Raw genomic sequence first — 12,219 nt, 5'->3', positions numbered from 1 at the left:
TCACCAACTTTATCTTTGTGATGTCATAATAAATTGGCTAAAATTCTAAAACTGACTGTGTTCTACCGGTGAGATCACAGTCAGTTTTAGATTAGATGCCTGGTGAACAGTCTCAGACAGAATTACTTAAAATGGCTAAAAGAAAACAAGTTTTTGCATATAATGATGAATACTTGAAGCTTGGATTTACTTCGATTGAGGTGAATGGCGAAGTGAGGCCGCAGTGTGTGTTGTGCTTAACAGTCTTAGCTCACAGCTCTTTAAAGGACACGAAACTTCGTCGGCACCTAGAATCAAACCATGGAAATTTTGTTAACAAATCTCTTGAAGTATTTAAAGAAAAAGAGCATCAGGTGAAGCGAAGTCGCATTGATCGCCCAACTGCTTGGGGAGGAATAGTATATTCTCACAGTCATGCAGTCCGTGCTTCTTTTGCGGTTGCATGGAAAATCGCTTGTGCAAAAGCACCTCACACAGCTGGAGAAAATTTGATTAAACCAGCATCTGTTGAAATGGCCAAGATAATGTGTGGTGATGCTGTTGCTAACAAACTGGAAATGGTTCCTTTGTCAAACGACACCATGAAGCGGCGTATCGAAGAACTCTCAAGAAATGTTCTGCAACAAACAATCGCTGCCATAAGATGCTGTGAAAGATTTAGTTTGCAACTGGATGAGACAACCGATATCGGAAGTGATGCACAGCTCATGGTGTTTGTACGATATTTTGACACAAATTATTTCGTTGAGCAATTTCTGTTTTGCCGTCCACTTGCTAAAAATACCACAGGAGAAGAAATATTCAAGAAAGTGGATTACTTCTTTGAAGAACATCAGCTTGAGTGGTCTAATTGCGTGTCTGTTTGTGCTGATGGTGCTCCAGCCATGATGGGAAGTAAGAAAGGCTTCATGAGTTTTGTGAAAAAGAAAAACAATAACATTTCGGTTGTTCATTGTCTTCTCCACAGAGAAAATTTGGCAACAAAAGAAATACAAGAAAATCTTGCCATAGTTTTCAAAGAGGTTGTATCTGTGGTAAATTATATTAAATCTCGTCCTTTGAACACTCGCTTATTTCGTGCTTTGTGTGACGAAATGGGAGCGGAACTCAGTGGGCTTCTGTTCCATTCAACTGTTCGTTGGTTGTCACGAGGAAAGGTGCTTGAGAGAGTGGCTACTCTTAAAGAGGAAACCCATGCTTTTTTAAAAGAGCAAAATCATGAACTTGCTAATCGCTTTCGTGATGATGAATGGATTGCGAAGTTGCTATTTTTGGCCGATGTTTTCAGCCATGTAAACCAACTGAATAGTTCTATGCAAGGAAAAGAGAAACTATTTTTTGATGTTTTGGAAAGTATTGATGCATTCAAACGTAAAATAAAGCTGTGGATGCATCGAATGAAAAGTGGGAGGTTAGCTGCTTTCCCAGGATTGAACTTATTTGTGGAAGAGAAAGATATCAATTTGGGCGTCCTTCTTCCCATCTTTCTTGAGCACCTCAACACATTTCTTTCTGAATTGGATCGTTATATTCCTTCCAACGACTATTGCAGGATCTTTAATTGGGTTCGGAATCCTTTTCAGGTGTCAGCGCTGGAACTTCATTCAGATATGGACTGCATTGCTGAACAGTTGCTTGAATTGCAAAGCCGACAGATGTGGAAAGACAAGTTTAAAAAGGCTTCTTTGACTCAATTTTGGGCAAATGTGCAGTCGATGGAGCCTAGTCTTTCAGATCTTTGCAAGCAAGCTGCAACAGCTCTTTTGCCATTTCCAACCACATACCTGTGTGAATCTGGCTTTTCAACTCTGACGATGATCAAAACGAAGTATCGCAATAGACTTCAACCGGAAGATGACATCAGATGTGCACTGACAACCATAATTCCTGAATTCGACAAACTTGTCAAGCAAGTTCAAGGACAAGGCTCTCATTGAGTGTGTGTTGAGTGAAAAACAGTGCTTGCTTTTTTCGTTGATACCGTATTAAACTCTCTTGCATAGAAATCAAAAAACCTATTTTTCGTTAATATATAGCTTGAGTCCGCGGATATATAGGCGAGCTTGAAAATAGTCCGTGGGTCAAAAAGGTTGAGAACCACTGCCCTAAGCCAACCAGCTGACAAAAAATCCATCACTTAATTTGCTTTCTATCATCTTCTTTTCGCCATTTTTTACGTCACTTAAACCGTAGCTTGTGATTGGTTAGCGGTTTCATCCTAATCAATTTCAGTGGCAGAATTTCGACTTGTTAAAGTGGCTACCTTTTAATAAGCTCCTGGGCAACGTTTCCAAACTCATGGAAAATTTTGAAATTAATAAATAAAATTATAACATTATTATTGTTATCACAGACTCTCAAAAGGTAGTTCTCAATTTCTGAAGTTAAGTTAAGTCAGTGGTTCTCAACGGGGGCGGTACCGCCCCCCGGGGGGCGTTTTGATTTTGTAGGGGGGCGGTATGATTACCTAGGCTTAAGGGGGGGGGGGCGTTTTGATTATTAGGGGGCATTCTGGTTTAAACCATCTACTGCCCAGCGTAACGATTTCGTCAAAGATCTCGTATCTTTGTGGTAGCATTTCCTACCTCATACCTGGTGGAAAAGGGATTCAGCTGTGTTGTTCTGCTACCTACCAAACAGAAAAACCCACTTGACATATCCATAAGAGGTGATCTTCGAATGTTCCTCACTGGCTTTACACCAGATGTGAAGAAACTGGCACTTTCTCACCAAGCCCAAGGTTCACACTGACTACCAGTAGGCCTGTATTGTTTTCATGCTCGCAAATATATATTTGCTTTTTAACAAATATAGTTAATAATCTCTAAAATTGTTACAGCCTGTTTCACCCTAAAAGGGGCATCATCAAAAGGTCCTTATTCTAATATAAATATAATTCTATTTGAATAAGGACCTTCTGATGATCCTCCTTTTTAGGGTAAAACAGGCTGTAAGGGTTTTAGAGACTGATAACTAGCCAATATTTGATGTAATTCACTCTGCTTGACTTTTTGCTTGGCATTTAAGCACTTTTGTAGTATCAATAGTATTTTTTTTTCGTTTTTCGTAATTAGGCCTAATCGTTTTTGTTGGGGTGCGGTAAAATTTTGCTAGTTCATGAAGGGGGCGTTGGGCCAAAAAAGGTTGAGAAACACTGAGTTAAGTGGTGGTGGAATTGCTAGTCGTTGAGGGGCTTTCATTTTGGTGTTATTGGATTCTATTTGTAATCAAGTTAAAAGATTAAGTCAATAAACAATGCAGCTGTGAAGAACCCTAAGCTACTTGCAATCAAGCACTGTTCAGTTGAAGATTAAGTCAAGAAACAAGGCAGCAGTGAAGACGACTTCGGGTCCCGGTCATTCGTCGCCAATTATGCCCAGGAATGTCGCCGTCTTGCTGACGGCTGTATATGAGCGCGCATGCTGACAAGCGGCGTCTGCTAAACTATGCACTGAATGGTTATTTCAGCAAGTGCTATAGGAGGTGATCAGCCAGTAATGCATGACGTAGGCTACAAGAGTGAGCTAAGCAGTAAGCATCATACACCTACTAAGTAGTAGGCTACTGAATTTTAAGAATCTATATTGTAAACTACTTTTACAAAAGGTGTAAATCTATCGTTTGGTCGTCGTCGTGTGAGCCTCTGGGGCCGAGAGTCTTTCCTTTTACCACCCCAGATTCACGATGTTCCCGAACTACGGTACACTGGAAGGCTATTAGAGAACAGCCAGTCTTTAGTTTCATCATCCATGACACGTAGACCTTCCACTCCGTTGGGTGGCTTGAATAGGCTATGGAGCAGTCATTGATGATGTGGTCTGCGGTCTGTTCCTCGGCACCACATTCACAAGAGGAGGAAGAGGCCATTCCCTATTGGTGCATGGCATGACAGTGAGCAGTGAGCACTGCGGCACCAAACAGGTGCACAGTACTCTGCTTAGGGACGGTACATTACGGGACGCGCAACTCCGTTGTTCCTTCAACATTAGAAGGGTCAATCGCCAATTTAACATTTTTTTTACACTTTACTGCTGGCTTGCTTTCAACTAAAAACCTTAAATTACTTTAAAACCAACTTCACTCTTCTTATATAACCCATAAAAAGTAAAATATTTTGTAAATTACAAAAAAACGTAACCCTTCTAGTGTTGCGGATAAGCCAAAAGCGGATGAAGTTTCGCATCCCTATGATCTACAATCCCTATACTCTGCTGAAGAGTAGACAAAGGCTAAGGCTGCTATATGCAAAGTGTCGGCCCTCGTCCCCAACTAAGTTAGAGCCTACCAGGCGCTTGAGTAGCACAGCGCGGGATGTGAATTTCTTGCGCAGTGACACCAAATGGTGGCGGTATGTGAGCGATCTGTCCAGTGTCATCCCTAGATATCTTGGTTCGGGGCAGAAGGACAGAGATTTTCCGTTGTTCTGGACGTGTAGCTCACGATCAGCTTCCCAATTAAGGAAGTTGCTACAGTTTTGGTTTCGCTTAGTTTCAGTCGCCAGTTCTGGAGATAGGCTGAGAGAGTTTTCATGTCCTGGCACAAGGTGTCTTCTAAATTTTCCCACGACTTTGTGGAGAGGAGAATTGCCAGGTCGTCCACATAAGCGTATTTTGTGGAGACCGTAGTTGGCAGGTCGTGGGTGTAAATGTTAAAAAGAAGTGGAGCCAGGACCGATACCTGTGGGACGCCATTTTTCAGGCGTTTCAGTCTGCTTCGCCGTGAGCTACCGGTGGTGAGGATGAAGCTTCGATTCCTGACAAGTTCCACAATCATATGAACAGTGCTGTATTCGAGGGTATACGGCGGTATACGCAGTAGCCTATACCCTCTGCTTTTTCGAGCAATTATAGTAGGCTATAGCCTACCCTCTGGTTTTCCAAAGAGAATGCGTATGCTATCCTTGCTGGTTCTTGACAACTAGGCCTACTACAGAATTCTAAAATGGTGCCAATTAACGCGAATCAATTCATTCAGAGCATTGTTAGCAGAATGCAAATGAGACTTTGCGCTATTGCTGACACTGACAATGGTCAGCTAATGGTTGATATTGCTAACTTGCAACCTGAAAAATGACAGCTATTTCAACTTTACCTTGTTCGACAGCAGAATTATGAACGTGGTTTCAGTTTAATAAACAATATTATCATTTCATAAAGATTAGTATATTTTGCAAGTTATGTATTTATCATTTTATCAAATCTGAGGCAGTAGGCTATAGCCTACCGGCCTACCCTGTGCTATTTTACGAATAGGCTACAGCACTGCATATGAACCATATGTCGGTCAGGAAGTATAGGCGAAGCAGTCTGCAAGTAAGGCCACGATGCCATACGGTGTCATAGGCAGCTGTAAGATCTAGAAAGAAAGCGCCGGCCTTCTTTTTTGCCACAAAGCAATCCTCGATATCTTGGGTTAAGAGTGTGACCTGATCTACGGTGGATTTTCCGCGCCGAAACCCAGCTTGCTCTTTTGGAAGGAGCAGGTCGATGATTGGATGTACGCCGGCGTAAATCAGTCTTTCGAGGATCTTGAAAGGAACACAGAGGAGGGATATCGGACGATAACTCCTTGTGTCCTCTGGTGGCTTGTGAGGCTTAGGGACCGCAACCACTAGGCCTAAAGCTCTTCTCCAGATTTTTGGGATTGTGAGGTGGTGCAGGCAGGAAGAGAGGAATCTACGTAACCAGGACTTTAGGGCATGGCCAGCATGGAGCACAAACTCAGGGCAGATCTTATCCGGCACTGGAGACTTGTGGGGCAATGACGAATTTCTCTGGGGTGAAGTCTCCAGAGATTGGTGAAATACTTTTATAATAAACTTGCAGATATAAAATCACTTCGAATCTGTTTCAGATCCGAATCTGATTTAGCCTATCTAGAATCATCCGGATCTCAAAAAACAAAAACAGGATCGAATCCTATAAATCTTGGATCCGTAGCCGTACCAGTACACCTCTGACAAGTGTCTTTCAAAAACCCTTACATGTGTAATGACCAGACTGCCTTTCTTAATGAGGCTTTTTACTTCCGCCAAGCGTAGGCTACATTGTGACAAACTAAATGCATTTTTCTATTGGTTGACAAACGGCAAGAGATGCGACGTTGAGTTGGTTTTGAATCTTTTTCCTCGGACCGACAAAGCCTTGATAGGTTTTTCCTGGTAGTTTTGCATACTTGTAGAGGCTTTTGACGCAGGGTCGGTTACCGAGGTTGACAGAGTGAGGTTTGTCGATTGTTTGTTTAATATCTTGCAATTAACCCCTGCTAAATTGGCCCACATTTAATTGTTCTACCGATTTCATTTTATTTGTTTCAATGGCGCCACATATAAACAAGCAAGCTTGTTTCATCCTAAAAGGAGGATTGCTCCTTTTAGTGTGAAACAGTTGGTTACAGCGGTAAACCATAATCTCTTCGTGGGAAAATTGTAACATAAGATTCTCGGATCCGTTCGTCTGTATGTAATGACCGAAAGAGAAGCACTCTTCTGAAACGTCTATTCAAAAAGTGTATTTCTGTAAAATTAGCCCGCGGCTATCGAAAATGGGGTGCAACGCGATACACCACTAAAAACTTGTCACTACAACAACCACTTAGATAAAAGACGAAAATTTTGTCCAGCTAGCAAGCACTAAGCAAACAATTAAATATGCGGCCAACTTTCAAGCAACCATTTTACAAATGACTAGAATAATTTGCAATATCTCAAACTCACGTAAGCAGCTATGTGACGTAATAATGAAAGGAATTGTAAAGCAATTCAAACAAGTGTTCAAAGGCGATGATGCAATGTTTCATCAGGTCTTACGAACGATGGTGCAATATTTGGACATTTTCTAGCAATTTCCATGACGTAAGATGCCAGCTAGGTTAAGCAGACCATATAACGGTTTTTATATGACGTTTGATTTGGTGAACCATTGTCGGGAACAACAGTCTGTCAAGGGTTTAGAGAGTAGGCTAATAACTATATTTGATTTAATTCGCTCTGCTTGGCTTTTTGCTTGGCATTGAGAGAGAGAGAGAGAAACCTTTTACTTTGTCTGCTGCAAAAAATAGTAGGCCTATGCGGTACAAGTATAAACCGGTACAAATATATTCAACAACAGACAGGAAGCAGTAATACTATATTAGTCATCGAGTCAGCTGCTTTCCGTGTTTTTAATGTGACAAATGTATAGGGTAGGCTAAAGCATCGGCATTACGTTGAAAACAAGATAAGCATAAGTTCCGTAACAATGTAAACAAAAAAGTGAATTCCTGTGGTTTTATTCAAACATCAAAAAATATCATGCCCTACAAAAGTAGTATAAGAAAAAAAACAAATAAGAGAAAAAGAACACCCATGCAAAAACAACAACTGTTAACTGCTAGCATAAAGGACTGGCTATGGTGCATAACGCTTTGGAATGGTATCCACTGAAAAGGACCCTAACTCAAGACCTGACTCAAGATATGGCTAAGATGTCGACAGACTACCTCCACAAGTGGAGACTCAAGCTATCAGTAAATCTAAAGCGGTGTCGACCGCTTTCCATTTAAACAACAAGGAAGCAAAGCGTGAGCTGACTGTAGCGCCCTGCGTTTCACCTTAGGTCTTTTTAACGTTTGTTACCGTCGTGAAATTGTCGTTTTTTTGCATTTATGTAACGTTACCCAGTAATTCAAGTAATTTTGCAGTTGTGCTTCGGAATTTTGAAGCGCGATTAGGAATTTGCGTGCCTCAAGAAATCGCATGCCAATAAGCTAAACGCATTCTTGCAACTGGCAGTTTCAATCACATATGCGTAGTTTTTTGTTTATTTAACGTTATAGCCTACAGATGTTTGATTCTTCAGCGACTAGCCTATGTATATCGCGTTGTGGCCTTCAATTCAACAGACAGTACAGTAACAGTATAATTTTTGGTGCAGTAGAGATGTTTTTTATGACATTTATCGGGCATGTCTACCGCAAACGCGGAATTGAACACTCGGCAATGATGGAGCGACTTCTTGGTCAGAGACACCAGGGGCGTCTACGTTTGGAAATCTTCAATAATCTTTCAACATGGACAAACCAAAATTTTGAAAACTGAAAAGTGGCGACTCATGATAGCCGACGCCTTATTCAGGCATGGCCGATGATGATGATGATGAGAGATGTTATTTTGGTGAGATTGGTAGACCAGGTTTGGTCCAGTAGTGATATCATTTCTAGTATGTTCAATTTGTAATCAAGTTCTCTTTGCTGGGATCTAAGCCATGGCCCAGTATGGTTATGGTGATTTGATTGTGTTCGATTATAATCAAGATGGTTGCAACCTCCTAAGTTATTATGGTGACGTGAAGTTCCTTTCTACAATAAAAGCACACTTACAACTAAGAAGTCTAGACGTTGTTCTCGATCATTCCCTGCGATCACTGCGCTCGAAACGTCGCTGTAGCTTAAGCTTCCACAGCTAGGTATGAGCGGATAAGCTGAATCATATACTGTCCGCTACACTGACCATCAACATCGACGGAAACATTCTGCCCTTTAACCCCACAGGCACACCAGTTTGGACATGACTCTCACGTATCGACACCACTTGGAATCACTCCGCAAGAAAGTAACACCACGCGTTGCCCTTATTCGTCGGCTGGCAAGTAGGCTACGAGCTAGGGTGTGACAGCAACAACTCTGCGCACCACAACCCTGGCTCTTGTCCATTTCACCGCAAAGTAGCCCACTGCGCCCCTGTATGGTGTCGTAGTGTTCATACTCACTTGCTCGACAAACCCATCAATGACGCCTTGCGTATTGTATCGGGATGCCTAAAACCTACACCTACTGAGTTTTTACTAGTTCTTTTAGGCATCGCCCCTGCTGAGCTTCGCCGCAGAGCTGCCACACTCTCCCTGGCTCGCCGGTCACTGGAGCCACGCCCACACCACGCACTCCACAGCTACATCACAAGATCGGTAATGAAGATACGCCTCAAATCGAAAAGCCCCTTTGTTGCTCAAGCACAATCTTTGCTGTAGCACAACACCAGCAGTGCCTTATCCGGTATCACTAATACCTGGCAAGAGGAGTAGCCTACTGTAACTGACACACAACACCTCCAGACTGTGTCCACAACACCACAACCACAACACCTCCACATCTTTGTCCCCAACGCTGGACCCATGCCACCAGTGAAGGAACTCAGAAGACCTGCCTGAGTACGTCTGAATCGCCTCCGCACGGATGTTGGGCGCTTCGCATCCTGGATGCACAAATGGGGCCTATCAACATCTGCGGCATGCAACTGTGATGCAGAGGAACAGACAGCAGACCACATCCTCTACCACTGCCCGACGTTTACTGCTCCAAGGACAGTTGGCTTGTCAACGCTGGAGGACTCTACAATCAAGTGGCTGCTCGAAGAATTCCCGGACATTTGACCCCAATGAAATGTAGTCCAAAAACCAACCTCTCATACGAAAGAAGAAGGACGAAGCAAAAACACTAAAAGTACCGGTAGGCCAATCGTATAGTTTATAACTTCATACCGTACTTTAACAAAATCAGTCAGTTTATAGGCCGACTTGAGTACAGTTAATAAGATTGCAGTCGTTAATAAGAAGTAGCCTACGTAGCACAAGTTCGTGAGTAGTAAGCCTATACGTATAGTACTAACAATGTTCAATCCGAAACAATCGTCAATGTTGCAACAATAAAAACAGTCACGGACCAAGTTTTGAGCACTTTTTTTAGTATTAATAGCCTAATTATTGTTTAAACAAACAAGCAGCGTAAATAAAAATTAAAAACGATGCATAGTAGGCTAAGCCTAAGTTACAACTGTTGGTTAAATTATAGCCCAATCAAGATGGTAGCTAAAAATCATAAGCGGTCATACTCAGCCAACACCCCAATCCAACCTGAATGCTTTTGTCAAGGATGGCCTGAGTGCAGCTTATAGCCAAACCGCCTGCGCAATGGCGTCGGACTATTCCACTTCAACATGCACAAAAAGGAATGGTTCCATGTGCGACCTGTGAGTGTGGTAAGGAGGAACAAACCGCAGACCACATCATCTGCAACGGCGCCATTTACCACGCGCCAAATGGTGTGTTTGAACTGGATGAGGAATCCATTCATTGGCTGCTCGAAACCTACCCAAACATCTACACCGAGTCGCCACCACTGCCCAAGGGTGGTAAAAAGAATAGCCATTCGACCCCTGGAGTGGTGAAGAAGGTTCACACAAAGAGAAGACAATAAACCGAACGAACACATTTTTACACACAAGTGTGCAAAGGCAGGCACACCACTTCTGTAGGCCTAAATAAAAAGGATTTAGCCACTGACATTAAAAAACAACAGCAGCTGTTGGTTTGAATCTTCAGACTCAGGTTGAGAAAACCAAGGATAAAGATTCAAGCCGTAGGCCTAGTAACCTAGATTACGCCAACTACCAATCTGTGATCTGTGCTAGAATTACAGAAGTTAAATTACAGCGTTTGTCAAAGTTTTATATTATTTTTTATAACTTTTCTTTGTCAAAAAATGGCTCCTTTATTGAAACAACGCGGCTACAGTTAGCCTATATAAAAAGAAAGACGTACGCCTACCGGTATAGGCGTACCGTAGGCCGATTGTTGTAAATTTACCTTTATTTTACATATGTTTCTACAGTAGGCTGTGGTTTCTCTGCTGGGCGCGCTTTAGGCTACGTTGATTGCTTTATCTGTTCGCGCCTCTCGACTCACTCAGCGCTATTGTGCGCACTGCAAACGCTGTACACAACCATGGGCTACATTGTAAAATACAGTAGCGGCAAATCGAAGTGTCTATGAAGCACTAATCAAAATCCGATTAGGCATTCTTCCAAAAATTCATTGCATACAATTCCCTAAATTTCTAAGCGAGACGCAGAATTGCGCTAAAAGCACGTAGTATTTTTGTAGCCTACAAATCAAGTGGATTCCAGCGCGCGTGACGTCAGAGAGAGTGCTCTGGTGCTACAGTTGTAACATTTATGATGATTTGAGGAGTTGTTTGCAATAAACTCATAGGCTACGCCTACTTATAAAAACCAAGATATCATTCTCAGATCATCCAGGGATATCTAAAGAAGGGATTTGAAGGCTTTTAATACGTCTGTCAATAGAAGGGTTTCAGTTTATTGTAAATGATCTCTGTTTACCGTAAAATGACAATTGGCACCGATAGTAGTTTAATAACTCTTATTATGATAACCTGCATTGCACTATTAGCATCAGTCATTGATACTAATTGCATGCGCATGGTTACTTGTTAATTCAACTACGGTACTCGTATGCTTGCTTTACATCTAGCCTACTAGTGTAGTCATATTAGTGTTTGACCCGGAAAAAATTCGTAACTTAACAAATTTGGTACCAAAAGAAGCGCAATTTTATGTAGATCATCATATCCAAAATCCTCTTCAATCGGCTTTGACGTCACAAGAATAATTGGAATATCGTAATTACTCTTCAATACTAGTGGATGAATGGAATGCAAGAATACTCCCAGTAAAGCCACTTTTTCTTTTCGTTTTTTACTTTGTTGAATACAATAAGTTTAATGGGGAGTGGTGGGTTACTTAAAACACATGTTGCGCCATCTAGTGCAGAAAATGTAAATGTTGACAATCGAGAATTTCCAGTGAATGCAATCGTTGGTTTGTGCATATTGTTTTGTGTTCACTTACTTGAGTAAACCTTTCAGAGCATTTAGAAAATCAATGAAAAGTTGTAATACTTGCAGTAGCAATGGCGTCATAATGCACTGGTTAAAAGGAATGTTTTATGGACGATCACGAATATCACTGTTATAATGTAAATAGTAAAATTCAATATCAATCTTTGCAAATACTTATAAACAATAATCTACCTGTCAAACCAAACATATCATATCAGTAGAAGGCGTTTGAAATTAATTAAAATTGTTTCAAAAGTTTTGTTTTCATCATTTCTTTTCCTGACTTGTAAATCGCTTTTTTTTGCAACCAACGCTTCAAAAAAGCTAGATTTTGAATAATTTTGACCAAATTTGAATCTGATATTTATTTTTCAACATCAAATATGTTTCTATCCGCTTCCTCGTCACTTCCAACGCTGTCTTCGTCTGATGAAACTTCGTCTTTGTCATAATTTTCACAATCCACTCCATTGCAATTACCACACGCAGAAACACATGGTAGCCCGTGCCGCCTGCAGCTGCAAACGTTGGTATTGCAAGGACTTT

At 41.5% G+C, this 12,219-nt stretch overlaps 1 protein-coding gene across 1 annotated transcript; it reads left to right on the top strand.

The window, feature by feature from the left end:
- Nucleotides 1-131: 131 nt before the first annotated feature.
- Nucleotides 132-1,937, top strand: LOC145772601 (SCAN domain-containing protein 3-like). The gene has a single exon (XM_082584461.1). It carries the CDS (start codon nucleotides 132-134, stop codon nucleotides 1,935-1,937), a length of 1,806 nt encoding a protein of 601 aa, XP_082440587.1.
- Nucleotides 1,938-12,219: the final 10,282 nt, after the last annotated feature.

This window comes from Aplidium turbinatum, chromosome 6 (genome assembly GCF_918807975.1).
Source record: "Aplidium turbinatum chromosome 6, kaAplTurb1.1, whole genome shotgun sequence".
NCBI lineage: Eukaryota > Metazoa > Chordata > Ascidiacea > Aplousobranchia > Polyclinidae > Aplidium > Aplidium turbinatum.
Note: the sequence above shows the minus strand (reverse complement) of the source record. Positions and strands in the feature narration are given on the sequence as shown.